Below are 17,617 nucleotides of genomic sequence, written 5' to 3'. Positions count from 1 at the left end.
CCAGTGGTTTTACTGAATGCCACACACTACCTTGCTAAATTCACATCCTAAATGGACCAGTACTGAGACAGTGAGAGGGTCTGGAAGGAGGCAGTGCCCCCAGAATCCTGCCTTGGAATGCCTGGAGGAAGCTGCAGCAGCTCCAGTGATGGATCTCAGAATCCACCACTCTGCACAGCACCAGCACTTCAGATATCCCAAATTTAAAATACCTGAGAAACTGCTAGAAAGCCTCCTGCTTCCTGTGGTTATCCACAGGCCAACAGTGCCACCTGCACGTGGCTGCCAAAAACACATCCTTTCCCAGTCAGCACTGACCAAAGCCTAAATCCAACATCAGAAACTGCAAATTTGGTCTTTTTCAGTGAATTACATTTCTCAGCAAATACTGACATGGACATCAAGCACACGCCCTGAGCAAAGCAAAGTTCATCATCTTCGAGCAATTATTTTTACCCCCAAATCATAAATTCTGGGACCTTTCCTCCCAGCAGAGAAGGGTTCCAGCAAGTGAACTGGTTTGCTAGCATAGCCTGATATTCACTCTGTAAACTATCTCACTACAGACAGATTTGTAAGGAAATACAACAACCCAGTGGAAGTTCAGCTGGGAGAAGGTGAGGATAAATGTCCTTCTCCAAGATCAGGATCAACACTAAAGATGCTTCCTATAAACTACAATATTTAACTTCAACAACATTAAATGTGTATTTCACGTGCTGGAAGGCACAAAAGGGAGTCCAGGCAGATATAAAGCATAACATCACACACAGAAATAATGTTTTGTGGTCATCCACTCTGCAGTGAGTCCACTCCTTCCCAGATCTCAGCCAAGTGGCCATTTGGAAAGGACAAATCCCAGGCACAAATAATTTTAGTTAAGGGCCAAATGACAAACTTGCTGCTCCCAAAACTTCTTTGCATAAGAAAATAATGAAAGCTACTGATGGCTTCTCCATGTTCTTTGCGCCTTCAGAAATAATTTGGAATACTAAGCAAAAGCACACCCAAAGACACCTGCCACAACAATGTCTAACCACAAAACCACAGCCACTTGCCAGGACTAATTCCCTGCTTAGCAGGAAGCACTTACAGACACCTTTTATGTTTCTTTCGTTTTCTTTCTCTCCCCCAGCAAAAAATGATCACTATTTGCTCTTTTCTGACCCTTTACCGGACTTTCCTGAAGGAGCTCTCAGCATGCAGCACCTTGCCAAAGGTGCAAGGTGGGGTAAGGGAAGGAAACTCGTTAGAAAAAAAAAAAAAATATAAACCAGGCAACCCAAAAAAACCACCTGAGTTTGCATAGCCTGGGCTGTGATTTCTCAACACCCGATGTTGGCATAGTCACAAAAACTCAAGTGACAAGAGAGACCTAAAAGCCAACACCACCAAACCATTCCAGATAAGTTCTATGTGGATATAGGAAATTAATATTCCTCCTTCTGCCAAAGGGACTCCAATTCCCTCATTCAGCCAGGCAGAACAGATATGGCATGGCCAAGGTGAGGCACAGCCACTCCCTTGGTGAACAAACACTCAACATCAAGAACAAAAAAAATAATTTCCAAAACAAAGCAGGTCTGCAAGAAAAGGGGAGAAGGTGCAACAACAGCTCTTCAAATCTAGAAAAGCCACTGCAAAGAAGAAATCACAAAAGAAGTGTTTCAACTGCAGCAAAAAGATGGGGTGGACAAGGCTTGGAGCAACCTGGGACAGTGGAAGGTGTCCCTGCCCATGGCAAGGGGAGGGAGGAGATGGGCTTCAAGGTCTCTTTCAACCCAAACCATTCTGGGATTCTGTGATTTTATGGTGAAGAGAGAACCAAGGTGCTAAAGAAAATAGCTTCCAGCATCAGAAGTTTTACAATTAATAGTTCACAAGACTTTGGGAGTCTCCATGACAGAAGTTGCAAAGCCAGGTCCAACATACCTCTCGCCAGCCCCTCTAGTCCTGCTGTTTGCAATCAGCCATTTAAACAGGGACACTCCTTCCCTTTGCCAGGCAAAGCCACACTGGGGAGCAGAGCTGCAGGCTCTCTGTCCCTCACAGCCACTTTCTGAAGGAGCTGCAGGGACACATCAGATTGAGCTGTGCAGTTGTCTGGGGCAAAAAGCACAGCAAGTTCCCCCCATGAGCTCATCAATAACATGGGCAAGGCCACCCAGCCTGCAGCTCCTACTCCCAAATGCACTTACTCTGCAATATGTGCAGACAGACAAATGTCACTGGGAGGGGCCCAGACAAAAACATGCCTGAGACAGTGTGTAGTATTGTCCACAAGGGTCCCAGGATGAGGGAAGAGATGAGAAAGTTGACTCCATGTATCAGCAAGCTAGGTTTATTATTTTATGATAGATAATATATTAAAACTATACTAAAAGAACAGAAGAAGGGATTTCATCAGAAGGCTAAGCTAAGAATAGAAAAGGAATGAATAACAAAGGCTTGTCTATGACCAAGACAGTCTGCACAGGTGATCTGTGATTGGCCCTTAATTAAAAACAACCAGATGAGACCAATCACAGATTCTCCCTGCTGCATTCCACAGCAGCAGATAAGAATTGTTTACAGTTTGTTCCTGAGGCCTCTCAGCTTCTCAGGAGGGAAAAATCCTAAGGAAAGGATTTTTCATAAAACATGTCGGTGACACACATGACATGACAGTGACAGCAGAGGAGCTCCCTGAGACATTCAAAAAGCCAGAATGGTTTCTGTTGGACTAGGCAGCTGGAGAGGAAGGAAAGATGTGAAGAACATCCTCCGGAAGGTACCTCCAGCTCCAAAGCCACAAATGCAGCCCTTTTTAACCTCTTCCCAAGATCCCACAGCCTAGCTGTCAGGGCAAGGGAGAGCACTAAGGGCAGGCAGGGGGATAAAAGAGATCATTATGCCACTGACTGCCCGTGGGCTGGGCTCACCAGTTTGATTAGCTGCATTAATCACTCAGAGACCCTGCTGGGGTTTCCATGCATTACACTCTATACACATGCAATAAAAAATTCTCCTCAACTCTGCTCACCCATCCTGGTCCCCCAGACACACTGGTACAAGCTGAGGGTGGAAGAGAACAGCAGGGCTGACAGCCCCAAGAGCTGGCAGGTCAGCAGAGGAAGCAACTGCAGATGGAGACCCAGGCAGGGCAGAGCTTGGATTAGATATTAGGGGAAATCTCCTCACTGGAAGGGTGGTCAGGCATTGGAACAGGCATCGGTGGAATCACTGCCCTTGGAAGTGTTCCAGAGCCGTGTGGGTGTGGCACTTGGGGTCTTGGGCTCGGCAGTGCTGAGAGAATGGTGAACTCCGTGATCTCAGAGGGCTTTTCTAACCTAAAGGATCCTAAATGGCTGCTGGAGCCGACCGGGAACACCCAGGAGAGGGCAGCATGTGCCCACACACGGGCAGCACCGGGAGCCTGCAGGAAAATCCCTTTCCAAAGGAACAGAGCACACAGGCATGGGACAGCTGCCCATCTGTGGGGACCACAGGCTCCTTGGGCATTGGGAAAAGGCAGAAAAGCATCACCTTTAGGGCTGATGGACTCACTCCTGGGCTGGGCATTGAATCCAGCACAGCCAAACCACAGGAGCTGGGCTCAATGCTCAGTGCAGGTCCCTTCCATGCAGGATATTTTATGATTTTGTGGTTTAAATAAGCAGCTTATTGCACTGTGGGATCTTCAAACAACCCCATAGTTTTGCCAAAAGAATAAATAATTTCTTATTACCTACAGCGACAAGAGCCTTGTGTAGGAGATTCACCCCCCTCCAAGGTTCAGTGAAAAATTAAATCCTTAAGGCAATTTATTCCCTTCTAAAACTGTGAAATAGAATTTTCATACAGTATCTTAACATACTTCTCTAATTGTAAGGTTTCCTTCACCTCCCACCTACTCATCACAATTAATAATATTTTCCTAATACCTGCACTAGTGTGCAGAGCTACAGGAAAACAAGCAACTTATTTCCTCTTTCAAAGGAAGTCTGACTGTGATCACTTTTTAGGGCCCAAGTCACCAGATGTTATAATCCAATTACTACACAAAGAAACCTCATCTTTGACATGTAAAATGCACCCAAATCATGACTTGTTCCTCTCGGACATCACCCAGCACTGCTCTTCTGCAATCTATCTTCACTCCTTGATAGAAAAACCATACAATAGGAGCATTATCTCTATTTTTAGGAGGTATTTAAAGTAACAGCACAGAAAAGTAAAATGCAAGAAATATCACAACTCTGCAAAAAAAGTTTAACTTGCTTCTCTGATGCCTGTCACAAAGACACAAACTTAAGGTCACATATTTAATTTAAAAATCTGTGTTTCTATTAACCTTGTGAGATAAAAATAATATAACTCTTACATTTTCTTTTAAAAATATAACTGTTCTGAAATTTCCACCTGCACATTCAACATGGAGATGAAGTTGCAGCAAAATGGGGAGCCTGTCTCACTTCTGGTATTAACAGCCTTACAAGTGCAGTCATAGTCTTTATTTACATCTTTGTATTTTATATAAACAAATTAAACATGATGCATTTGCAAAGAAATATTAAAATCATATTAAATTCTATTCCAACAACTTATTTTCCAGTGTCTGAGTATGTCTCTTCCAAGGATCTTTGACAAAAACCACTCTTAAACTTGTCTGGAGCCTCCTGTCTCAACAATCAGCAGCAGAAATGCTACACCACGATCCAGTGCAAGCACCAATATTACAAAATATAACCCCACTTTTAAAAACTCATGGCTTTGACCATTTTCCCTGGGATTTGGTTGCTCAGTGGCTGGAGGACATCACACTTACAAAAGTCTCAAGTGATGGAAAGAAACATCATCTTGCTCTACCCATGGCCCCTTGTCAAACTTCAGGTACTCGATGTCTTCAATTACCTGGAATCAGAAAAGAAAGCTCACTAAGGGGTCCTTTGGTCCAAAAACCAATGAAATTATCAAAACAGGTTATTAAACAAATGAGGAAGGCTTCACTGCTGAAGCTGTGGTAACAAGGCAAATGTCTAGAGATAATATGATCATCTCTCAGCTCTACTCCTGGAGGCTGCAGTCCTGCCAGGAGCACTGGGCACACACGTAGGGATCTCCTGTGCTTTCAGCTTTGCACGGCAGGGAACCAACTGGCTGAGAGGTGCCTTCTTGCCAAATTCTTACCAGATCCAAGCCATTCTTCCTTAACCTGCCACTGGGGCTGAAAAGCCAAGAAGGTACAACCTCACCCCTGAGGAAGAATGAGGAGGAAATGGAGTTAAGTCTAGATTTAACTCCTTTTTGTTACAAAAATAAAAGTTTGTTCAGTTTTATTCCCAGAGAGGCTCAGTAACACGTTCTCTGAGGAAGGCAGGGGAGCAGGTGTGGCATCTGCCTCACTGTGGTTCACAGCACAGAAACCAAGGCACATTTCAGGCTGAAAAACTCAGGACCTGTAGAGAGAAGTCCAAGGGCTCAGGATTTCAGCAGCCACCAGGACCCACCCATGCATGAAAGGAAAGGTAACACAGCTCAGAACCCTTGAAATAAGCAATGCCAGCTCAGCAAATCACTCCTTCAGCATCCCCAAACTTATCAATCCCTGGTTTGAGCTTCATTTACAGCCTGGCTCCACTTGAAAACAGATCTTTGCTGCTCCAGGAGGCAATTGCTTATCACACCTGGCTGCCTGGAGCTGAGGGAAAGCTCAGCCCTAGTGTCAGGAAGATGCACTTCAGGTGCCTGACAAGGTGGAGACAGCACCTTGGAGCAGCCTGGGAAGGAGTAGATTGTTACAGCTCCACACATCCCTTTCAGAGACCTTTTCCATGGGGAAAGGATAAAGCTGAGGTGATGACCAAATTCCTCATGGCACATTGCCAACCAGTGACAGATGAGCACAGCACGAAGTGACAGAATGATAAACAAAAAATCCTTGAATTCTTTACATTAAATGCACTGCAATTATTCCCTGCAAACACTAAATCCCAGTTATTACCACTTTAAAAATGATAACCAAGTGCTATTACAAAGTAGCTTTGACTATGAATATCCACTCTTACCAGAATTTTCATGGTAAGAAATAATTATCTGGACATGAGTGAATGAACACTTTTGAGACACAAACTGCGGCAACATAACTCCAAGACAAGAGGACAAGAGGTGTAAGTTAAGTTAGTTCAAACAGCCATTATTTCTTTGAATTATTTAATTGACAAGCTGAACAAAAGCAAATCCTTCTCCACTCCACAGCAAAGCTTTGGAAACTCTGAACCTGGTAACACCACTAATCAGAGTTGCTACAATGGGCTCACAATATGCTAGAGGGGGAAAGGAATCTGTATTCAAATGAGTTTTGCTCACTGTTACCATCACATTAGAAGATATCTCTCCCAGCAGCTCCTTAACAATGGCATCAGTTTCCCAACCAGGACAGAAGAACAAAATCTTAATTTATAAGGAATGCCCTGCCCCCCCCCCCCCCCCCCCCCCAGGAATTATCAGCAAATATCCAAGGCTTTAAAAGAAATTAAACATACAACTAACTTTGTATTCCCAGTTTTACCCTCAAGCTAAATAGGCGTGAAACATCCTAATGAAGCTCATTTCAGCACTCATTACCCCTTCAGCCACCACAACCAAAGTTAATTACAACAGGAAACCCCAACTGACCTTTTAAGGACACTTAAATCGTTTCCAAGCTGTGTATGTGTGCTCTGAGCAAACCAAAAGTTATTAAACTATAAGGCCATAAAAAAATTCAGCTCCCAAATCCCTAAGCAAACAGACTGGAGTGGGCTAATGAACACTGCTCTCTGTCAAGGGGATACACCTGTGTAATCACACACCTTACAAGCCAAAGCCCTCCTGCCAGCCCTTATTTCTTCTGTGTCATCCCAAAGGGGAAAAAAAACAACTGAATTCTTCCAAGAATCAATATCTGCCACCAACACCCAACAATGACAATGACAACATCATGGGCTGGATAATCTTACAGGGTCTTTTCCAACCTTAATCATTCTGTGGCATTATACTTCCAAAAATTAATCCTTCCCCTAGTCCAGATTTATCCAAGCAAATTAAGGACTTCACTGGTGCATCTGATGAGCCTATTTAGAGCAATGACAAGATTGCTGAGCTCAGGAGAGTCGCTCCTTGAACAGTAAGAGCTTTAGACTGACTTAAAATCCTGATTTAAAGGATTACAATCAAATCTCTAGCCATGGGGTTTACTACAAAAACATCTGAGGAGAAAACAACCTGCTTTATTTTGACCAATTGGAGATGTGTCCAGAGAGAAGGACAAGGAAAAAACAGGCATTTAACCCCCATCCTAACTTTCCTTTAATACACTGAGTACTCATCTTAAAACACCACAGCTCTCAACTCCTATCCTTGCTTCTATGTTGTTATCCAGAAAAAAACAAATTAATTGCTCTAGATTCTCTATATTCACATCCCAACCTCAGCTTTTTTCTCATTTCAGCCTGATTTGTGTATTTTTTTTCTACTTACTATCTGCTGTCACACTGAAGCCACCAGCCCTTTTTTAGGGGTATAAACCCACACTGTCCCACAGGTCTACTGGTTACTAACGCTAACTTTTATTATCAAGTGCAGGAGCACCCAAAAATCCTTCCACAACAGCAGAGGACCCAGAATGAAGCACACTACCCTGTTCTTACAAAGGGAACAAAAGGCCTAGAGACAAGCAGCAGTGCACCTATGGGGGAAAATAGAGTGTTAATTTTAGGACCAGGGAAGTCCTTATCAATATTTTCTGCTTCACAAAGTCATATAACCAGAATGTTGAAGGACACCTCAGGCAAAAATGTAATTTTAGTCTGAGAAGGGGCATTTTAATATTAAAATGCATGCTCTGAATATGCTAATAAGTTTAATGAGGTACAGGCTACCACACATATGTATATATTACTCAACTCTCTGCCAATGTCACACTGCACGTAACAGGAGGAGAGGGAGTTTGGACTGTGTACAAGTATGGTAAAAATTTCACCTCATTAGGATGAAGTCCCAAAAAGCCCTTGGAGACAGTCCATGTGCAAGTCTCCTCTCCTTCCTTCCAAGTGGGGACGATTCCTTGGAAAGCTTCCATGGAGGATTGTTACTATCCAGTTAACATCATATTATTGTTATTGACAGACATCTATCCCTAGAAGTGAAATGGGCCCAAAACCTGTCCAGAGTCTCAAAAACCTTGGTGCTCTTTCCCTCAGGAACAACAGCTAGAGAGGAAAGTTAATAATGGCCAAGCCAAAGGTTTCTCTTACCCTGCCAATAACCCTCCATGAGAGGGAAAGTTCACTGAACTAAGGGAAATCTCTTAAACTTACTCCCAGAAAAGCAAAACTTACCTTCTCCACATCCTCAGCTGCACTTGCTGTGTACTGCAGAACTTCACAGCTCTCACTGCAAAGAACACAGAAATTGAATTCCCCTGATAAAAGTGCTCTACCCATCCTCCCCCCCACTCAGAAATGGAACAGAAATGAAGTTGAAAGGTATAAACACTGAACCAGAATCATTGCAATTTTTTAGATTGCTCCTAGCTATGGCAATAGAATTCCAGCTGCACCTGTGAGCTGCTCCTTTGCTGCTGAAAGTTGCTTTTAAAGGGCAAATGGCCTGGATATCTACATAAGTTCAGTTAAAAAAAATTAAAAACTACACATGTGAATTTGTTTTCATTTAATTAATGTGGATACTTGCCCCCATTACAACTGCCCAATCTACTTGAAAATAAGTGAATTTTTCAGTCTAACTCTAAACTGTGGTAGATTTTCTTTTTTCCAAGTGCATGACTAGCTGTGAGTCATCTCAAGTGAAGAATACATTAATTTATCACTATTTACTCAGGTTGAGCTAGCTGAATGAATACAAATGCAGGCAGCATGATCTGTAAGTGTAAAAACATTTTTTAAAGGTAATGTTTCCTGGTTAGAAGATTAAAAAACAATCAGCCAGCTGCCTTCAGAAAAAAGGCACTTGCAGAGCAGAACCACAACAGGAGTTCCTACATGAACCTTTCACACTACACATGTTCAGCCATAGCTGTTTCCAGCTGGAAAACCTGGAAGGCCCTGGAATAGCTGCCCAATGTGGACATGAAATCAAACATCACACAGCAAAGTTTAGGAGCACGGAGAAAAATTCATAGAAGCCCAGAATGGTTTGGGTGGGACTGGACCTTAAAGCTCATCCTGTTTCACCCCTGCCATGGTCAGGGACACCTTCCACCATAGCAGGTTGCTCCAAGTCCTGTAGGACCTGGCCTTGGACACTTGCAGGGATGGGGCAGGCACCTGGAATAAGAATTCTCCTCAATATCCGCCCAAGGGAGAGGTCAGCCCTCAGCAGAGCCTGACACCAGCAATTGCCTCAACGACACCCATCAAATCACTTCATCCCATCTCTTGATTTGACTCTGCAGATTATCAGGGCTTCATTAAGAGAAAACAGCTGCTCAGTGACTCTGCAGATTATCAGAGCTTTCCTTAAGAGAAAACAGCTGCTCAGTGGAAGCAGTGCTGGATATGAAAGAAAACATTACCAATCTTAAGGCTCCGCTCGGGGAAAAGAGAAAAATCAAACAGAACTCAAACACTGATTCAAATCACCAGGCAGAACCTGCCACAGCACCCAGCCCACCAATCACACTAGCAAGACATTCATAACAAGTCAACTAAAAACAAAGCATCGATTTTAAAGCAAAAATCCACTATAAACCACTTCAGGCAGCATCAGGCTGCTCCAGCTAAACAGCACAAGATAACAAGAGCTTTGCCCAGTAACAAACTGCCTTTCAAGGAGCAAGCAAACAAACTTCAACATGGAAAGCATGCAAGAGTTTGCTCAGCAGTCTATAACAACTCTTTTTAGCCTGTTTGGACCAGACTGGGCACCACCAGGAGTCAGGGAATCAAACTAGGCAGACTAAGAGGTAACAGCTAGGCATGAACACAGCCCCCTGCACCCCTGTCAGCAAACAAACAGTTAAGGCAGCTGTGGCTTCTGCATTTACTCCAGACAGAGCCACCCTGAGGTCCCAAGGTGCACAGAGCTGGACTCACACACTCCCAGCTCCCCACAGCCAGGGCACAGAGAAACAGATCTGTCACTGTCATATTTTCTGAAAAATCTCTTTGCCCAGGATTTCTCTCCTAGGAAGCTGAGAAGCCTCAGCGAAAAAGGAAAATATCTCATTTGCTTCTCCTGTGTTTTGCTGCTTTGGAATGTGGTTGGAGACTGTTTATCCAACATGTGAACTGTTTTTACTTACTGGCCAATGACAGCCAAGCTGTGTCAGACTCTGAGGAGAGAGTCAAGTTTTTCATTAGTATTTTTTTAGCCTTCTGTCTGTATCCTTTCTCTATTCTTTAGTATAGTTTTAGTACAGCATTCTTTAATACAATATAGATCATAAAATAATAAATTAGCCTTCTAAGAACATGGAGTCAGAGTCATCATTTCCTCCCTTCAATGGAGGTCTCAGAAAACACAACACAGAGTGCCAGGCTGCTGGGAGCCCATCCCCTGCCAGCATGCCAGACAGAGGGGGTTTGCCTAACAGGGGCACTGACCATGCACACACAGAGGGTAAGGAGGTGAAATCTCAGCAGGATTCAGGGTTCAGCCTGGCTGAACACCAGGAGATGCATGTGGGGCTCGATGTGCTCCAGAAAACAAGCAGCAGCTGGTTCCCCACCAGTGACTGCAGCAGTTTGCCCTCAGGGGATGACATTCCCAAGGCTTCCCATTCCCTTCCAAGAGCCATGTGCTGGCTGTGGGGACACAGAGAGGCCACTGACCATCTGTGACACCACCAAGCCCTGCCTGCATGAGTGACAAGCTCAATATTGAGGAGCTGGCAGAGCCACCCACTGATCCACCCAGGAGATGGAGCAAGCACCAGGGGGACACAGGCAGGCTACAAAGCACCTGGGAATCTACTCTGATTTATATCAGCCTCCTGCACACACCACAACTTTCACAGTTAATTCATCTGATACCCTTTGAGAGCTTCTCTTCCAGAATTATGAGAGGCCATAATTCTGCTTTTAGATTTTTAGAACAATTTTAATTTTCCTAGAGCTCTTTTGTCAGAACTGGGAGAGCTGGCAAGCTCTGTTTCATCCCAGGTTTACAGGGCACAGGTTCTTGCTTCCCAGCTAGAGGAAGCCAGGGGAGCCCAGTGAGAGACAGAATACAGGGAATGGCTTCCCACTGCCACAGGGCAGGGTTAGAGGGGATATTGGGAAGGAATTGTTCCCTGGGAGGGCATTGAGGCCCTGGCACAGGGTGCCCAAAGAAGCTGTGGCTGCCCCAGGATCCCTGGCAGTGTCCAAGGCCAGGTCCTAGAGGGCTTGGAGCAACCTGGGATAGTGGAAGGTGTCCCAGCCCATGGCAGGGGTGGCACTGGATAAGCTTTAAGGTCCCTCCACAACCCAAACTATTCTGGGATTCTGTGACAACTGAAAGGACTTTCTGAGGAGAGAAAAGCCCTAAAGCCTTCCAAAAAGGCCTGAGAAAAGCTCGCCTTGCATCATTCTCTCCTCAAGTTGTGCAAACACATAGAGCCATAGCTGTGGCATTCTGCACTCCACTCCTGAACCTCTGAAACCATTTTCATCTTCCAGCATTGGCATCAGGCTCCTGGGCTGGCAGCAGTTAACTCCACTCACACAGTTCTCATGCTGTGAATGCAGCACCCCTTCACTGGGGCACAATACTGTACCCTGCAGCACAAGGAGGACTTTTTCATATGATTTGTTGATACTGGCAGAGATTTTAAGGTTTGCACACATTTTTACTCAAAGACCTAAGAGGCAAAAGATTTTGCTTTGCTAACCTGATCTCTGGCAGGAAGGTCTTCTTGTAAGCATCCTCGATGCTCTGGAGATAGGAAGGAGACACCTTTTTCTCATATGGCTACAAACAAACAAAGGAAAAAAAGCTGTGGAATTATATTTTTATCTTTTCCCACCAGCACAGACCCCAAGGTCTGCTCCACCACCTGCCAAGGGCTCATACTCTGGGATAAGCAGTCAAACATCCAAGTGAACAACATGAACATCAGTGGAAGTTTCAAAGAATTAAGAGTGTGATTTGGAGTGTCTGGAATTCCTTACAGGCCATGAAATACCTAGAGCAGCCCCCAGCTATCCAAGGACTGACTCATCCCTGCTAACTACACCTTCCAGGGAGCTGTAATAGCCACCCAGAAAACAGAAGACTGAGTCCACCTTTTCCTTAAGGAGGCCAAAATTGCACCTATTTCCACAGTTTCAGACAAGTGCATGGGCAAACAGCTACTCCAAACTCCTGGGAAATTTCATGGATATCATCCCTGCTGTTAACCAGCTTGCTTTCCACACAGTGTACTTTCAATGCCACATTTGCAAAACACCAGGAATTTCTCTGATTTACCCTGTGTTCCCCAAACAAGTCCTACAGAGCTCAGCACTGCCACTGACCCAAAAAGTCACAAGCTACATCAGCAATTTCTGTCCAAAGGTTTCAAAACCACCAATGATTTTCACATTCAGAAGGGCTAAGAACTCACAGGCTCTCCCAATACATTAAGAACTTCTTAACTGAGAACTTTTTTCTAATAAATCAAAGCTTTCTTTTAATCTATCAGGTTTTCCAGAGTTAAACTGCATTTCCCATAGCCTTTCAACAAGACAAGACAAACATCTTTGAATCCTCATAACACATCTGCAAACACTTACAAACACATCTAAGTATCAAAGAAAAGAGGGGGGAAAACCCAAACCCCAAATTACAAACCTTACTTAGATTAGTCATTCCCCAAAAGCCCCCTACAGCTCTCCTGAGCCAAGACTAGCTCAATAAGGCAGTCATCCAGCAGTGATTTGCTGGATTTCAGGGAGTTAAGTGAACCTGCTGATCCCAGGTGACTCACTCATGAACCCCAGCAGAGGTGTGAGGAAGCAGTCAACTGGGAAGCAGGAGCCAGGGAGCCCAGCTGGGCTCCTGGCACTCAGGAATAAGAAACAAATCATCTCTAAGTGCATTGCAAGCAGCATATCACCTGCCCACAGCTCCTGAAGTGGCAGCTACACAGCCAGTTATAAAAATTCACCTGCTCTTAAAACAATTTCTCATCCCACAAATGACAACACATTGATGCAGTCACACAAAAAAGATGATTTTTGCCTTTTTTTTTCTTTGCAAGCATATGAGAATACCCATAGAGTCACCACCACCACCCAGATCTCACAGCTCAGAGGACAAGCAGCTCCTCAGATACAGCATTCAGCAGCAAATCCCAGAGGACTCTCACAGAAGGTGTGATTACAACAGACAGTAGCAGGCAGCAATTGTGAGAGACAAGTAACAATAAAGATAAGAGATAAACAGGCAATAATCAGAGATTAAATTACCTTGCCATTCTCTTGAATCCTCTTCTGCACCTCTGGGACAGGCACATCTACATAAATGACCAAGTGAGGGGGCAGGAACTCAGAAATGCTGATCTCCTTGACCTCTTTGTAGTGATCAAGGCCTGTGTAAAACACAAATAAATCACATTCCCCATGTCTGTATTTGCAGTCTCTTTTTCTGGGCTCACAGAGCAAGTTTAGGGTATGCCTTTCCTCAAACAGAATTCAGGAAGTTTACAGAAAAACTATCTCCAGAGAAGTTCCATGCACTGAGATCTAAGACTCTAAACCCACTTGTACCAAAGAGGGACTTTATTCTTGACTCAGGTTTACAGGAATCTCAGCTTTCCCTCCACCATTTAGAGACAATAAGCAGCAGTAGCTCTAATCAAGATGCTTGTTCCCTAAGGATTCCAGAACAATCCAAACTGGGATTTTGTATGAAATTGTGGGTTGCTGGGCATTGCTGCCTCAGCAATGCAGACACAGGTCATTATCATCAGATTTCAAAGCCATCCAGTAACTTACAGCAGGTGGCAAAAAACAAACACACACCTCTTAAATCCAACAGCAAAAACTGGAGGCAGTCAAGAAAACAGTTATGTCTACCTCAGGAGCAGCCAAAAGAACAGATTTACCAAGAACAGGCAGCAACAGCTCAGGAGCTCAGTGCCCATAACCCCAAACTAAATCACTCAGGTTGGGAGGAACAACCCCAAATCATCCAGTTCAACCACTCTGCTGAGAAGTCCACCCACTCAAAGTATCTCCAGGGGAGAGATCCCAGGTGATTTGCTCCAGGGTCTGACTCCCTTCACAGCAAAAGGGTTTTTCCTTACAAATGCAACATTTTGCATTTCAATTTATGCCCTTTATCTTCTGTCCTCTCACTGCCACTGAGACCAGACTGGCTCCACCCAGCAACACTTGAACACTGAACACCTAAAGAAATTCCTCCTTCCAAGCAGGAATGTTTTGTTTCTTTTTTAAAGCAAAGTTAACTACCAGACTTCTCAGAGATTATGGCAAACCAGCTTCCCCTTGCTGGCAGGAACTCACATCTCTTGTGCACATATCCCTGCTTTAGCATGGCCTCCAGGAATACGAAGTCGCTGTAGGGAGAGCGCTCCAGCACCACGCCTTGACCTGCAAGGGAGAACAGGCTGCAGGCTGGAACAGAAGGAGCTGCAAGGTCCTTTGTTACTGTTATATTTCTTGAAAAATCTATTGCACCTATTTATACAGCTTCAGACAAATGCATGGGCAAACAGCCACTCCAAACTCCTAGGAAATGTCATGGATATCATCCCTGCTGCTAACCAGCTTGCCTTCCACATAGTGTACTTTCAATGCCACATTTGCAAAACACCAGGAATTTCTCTGATCTACCACCTATCCCTTCACCAGGATTTCTTCTCCTGGGAAGATGAGAAACCTCTGTTTCTCCATGTTTTGCTACTCTGGAGATTGTTTATCCAAACATGTGAATTGTTTTTAATTAATGACCAATCACCTCCAGCTGTGTCAGACTGAGGAGTCAATCACAAGCTTTCATTCCCATTCTTGTTAAGCCTTCTGATGTATCCTTTATCTTCCTTTAGTATAGTTTTAGTATAACATTCTTTTAATATAGTATAATATCCTAAAATAATAAATCAGCCTTCTGAGAACATGGAGTCAAATTCTCATCTCTCACCTCGTCCTGGAAACCTCACAAAAACCACAGTCCCTTCCAGCCCACACCCCTCCATGAGCCCCAACCTGTGCTGAGCAGGTGCTCCAGGGCGTCGGCGTACTGCAGGACGCGGCTGCCGAAGAGCCAGGACTGCAGGCGGTACGAGTGCCCGTCAGGGGCCTTGGGCTCCCTGTAAAACTTCTCCAGGCCGCAGAAACCACTGAACTTCTCAGGCAGCAGCTGCCCATCCCCTGAGAGCCTGTCCTGGTAGTGGATGTCTGCCTCAGGGAAGTACTTCATTCCTGAAAAGGAGAAGGAAGCCACTGCAAGAATGAGCTATGCTCATTTGCAAACACCTCTTCAGCTGCTGAGCACACAGCTGCCCCTTGCCTGTGGGAATCCATAAAATCAGAGGGTTTTGGGAAAGCTACAAAAGGCAGGCCTCAGAGACAGCAGAAGTGCGATTAGAGCTAAGCAGTAGCCATGAGATAGGTCAGCAGAAAAATTATGTAAAAAGTAGAAAAGTAAGGAGAAATAGAACAATGGTCCGTGTATTAACACTTGTCTAGGATAACCCCCTGAGCTACAGAAAAGTTTATCTACTGAGATATTAGGAAGTTCTAAGCTTAATAATGGAGCTCTGTGCATTGTATTTTAATGCTTACAAGCAGGCATTGTATCCAAAAACAAGCAAGCATTTTTTGATTGAAGGTACATGTGCTTATAGTTGGATACAATTACCATCAGTATGCTTTTGCTTTGTGTGATTGGTCAAAAAACTTTTAAAGTAAGTTGTAACATGAAGTTCTTGGTCTGCTGCCAGGGATGTGAGCTGCTGGCATCTTCCCATTGTCATAACCATGAAATGAGAGTGATGCTGGAAAATAAACAGCTCAAGGCATGTTCCTCAGCAGTTCCCTCCCATTGGTGATTTGTACAGAGACCCTGGCCAGCAACACTTGCCCAGCTCCCAGAAAGCCCCAGCTCCTGCTCCTTGCCAGCTCCCAGACAGCCCCAGTCCCTCTGCCCACCACAGCAGAGGCCAATGAACCCAAACTCCAAGCTCTGCCCCTGCCCAGGGAGAGCTGAGCTGTTCCAAGCACATTCATGTGGAACACCCAAGCTCTCCAGGAGCACGGTGAGCACACAGACTCCATCAGAACTAAAGCTTCACTCACACAAATCCCCACCCCAAACCTCACCAACACCACCCACAGACCCTCTCCACTCCCTCCAGCATTCCCCAGTCAGGAGCTGCTGCTCTGGTGAGCTTCCTCTGCACAAGAGCCACGATCAAACTCTGTCAGCTCTCTCAGGGAAGCAGCCAGAGTGAGACATACCCAGTTTGTCTGCTATCTGCTGGGCCAGCTTGCCCTTCCCAGAAGATAGGTTCCCCTCCACTGTGAAGACTTTGCTGTGCTCTGTGAACTTCTTGCTGGTCCTTTCCCCCAGCAGGTAGGCCAACCAGCCATACTGCAGGCTCTGCTCAGGGCTGGTGTGGATTCTCGCCTGGAGAAAAACCCACGGAAATCAGCAGATTTGGAGGGATTCTTTAGCTAAAAACATTGTTTCTTCAGACACACAGGACACACTCTTATGCATCTAATACAAGGAATTTTTACTCAGTAACATTAGCATTGTCATTTCAGCTTAGAAGCTGCAGCAGTGGTTAGGCTGGGAAGTTGTTAATGAAATTAAAGGCTAAGAAGACAGCAAATATGGAACAATTTTCAGTCTGAAGGCCAGACACAACACACCCAAAGTTCCCAAGAGAGACCCCACAGTAGACTTTTGCTTGTATTTTTGCGTGGTTTGGGGCACATAATAACACTAAATTCGCTCTCAGGAGAGTTACAGCTCCATTCCAATATGACTTAGTGGGCAAAAGCTTGGACTTGGTAACCTTGGACGTCTCTTCCAGCCTTAACTATTCAACGATTTCTGAGAGGTGCAAGAGGGACCCACCTGGGCTATGGGGCTGAAGGCAGGGCCTTTCTGAGCGATACTCAGAGCCTCCCGCAGCCCACGATAAACACAGTACAATCCTCATTGCGAACAGCGCAGTGACCTCCCTTACAGCGGCGTTCATTCCTAACACTCTTTTCCTCGCAGCACCACTGCCTACAGCCGCCACCGAAGGTCACCGTACTCCACTCTCCGGCATTTGCTCCAGCCTGCCCCGCACTCCGCCGCCTCTCACAGCTCCCTGATGGGAACGTCCAAACCCCGGGGAGAGGCATCTCCGGCCCCAGGTTGTCCCGGCTCACCCACCCCCAGCAGGACAGAGCTCCGGACACAGCCCTACCCAGCCGCCTGCACTCACCCGCAGCAGGACGGAGCCCAGTGCGGCACTGCCCGGCCCGGCCCGGCCCCGGGTGGCCGCGGTCCGGCCCAGCCGGGACACCCACAAGGACATGGCGCTGCCGGCTGAGGGCGGCGGCGCGCGGCTATGACATCACCAGGAGAGGCGGCCTGCCGCGGTGATGACGGTACGTTCGGTCACGCCCATGGCCACGCCCCTCGAAGAGGC

The 17,617-nt window shown here is 45.5% G+C and overlaps 1 protein-coding gene across 1 annotated transcript in view; it reads right to left on the bottom strand.

Moving 5' to 3' along the window:
- Positions 1-17,570, bottom strand: part of NDUFA10 (NADH:ubiquinone oxidoreductase subunit A10) — a 28,101-nt gene extending 10,531 nt beyond the window's left edge. The window contains exons 1-8 of the mRNA XM_059868363.1: positions 17,411-17,570; positions 16,428-16,596; positions 15,174-15,389; positions 14,472-14,558; positions 13,413-13,534; positions 11,855-11,934; positions 8,361-8,415; positions 4,808-4,893 (exon numbers count right to left, since the gene is read on the bottom strand). Coding sequence (XP_059724346.1) covers positions 4,808-4,893; positions 8,361-8,415; positions 11,855-11,934; positions 13,413-13,534; positions 14,472-14,558; positions 15,174-15,389; positions 16,428-16,596; positions 17,411-17,503 — 908 coding nt within the window. The 5' untranslated portion in view covers positions 17,504-17,570. The remainder of the gene's footprint in view (positions 1-4,807; positions 4,894-8,360; positions 8,416-11,854; positions 11,935-13,412; positions 13,535-14,471; positions 14,559-15,173; positions 15,390-16,427; positions 16,597-17,410) is intronic.
- Between the last annotated feature and the right edge of the window lie 47 nt (positions 17,571-17,617).

Source organism: Haemorhous mexicanus, chromosome 26 (genome assembly GCF_027477595.1).
Source record: "Haemorhous mexicanus isolate bHaeMex1 chromosome 26, bHaeMex1.pri, whole genome shotgun sequence".
Classification (NCBI taxonomy): domain Eukaryota; kingdom Metazoa; phylum Chordata; class Aves; order Passeriformes; family Fringillidae; genus Haemorhous; species Haemorhous mexicanus.
Note: the sequence above shows the minus strand (reverse complement) of the source record. Positions and strands in the feature narration are given on the sequence as shown.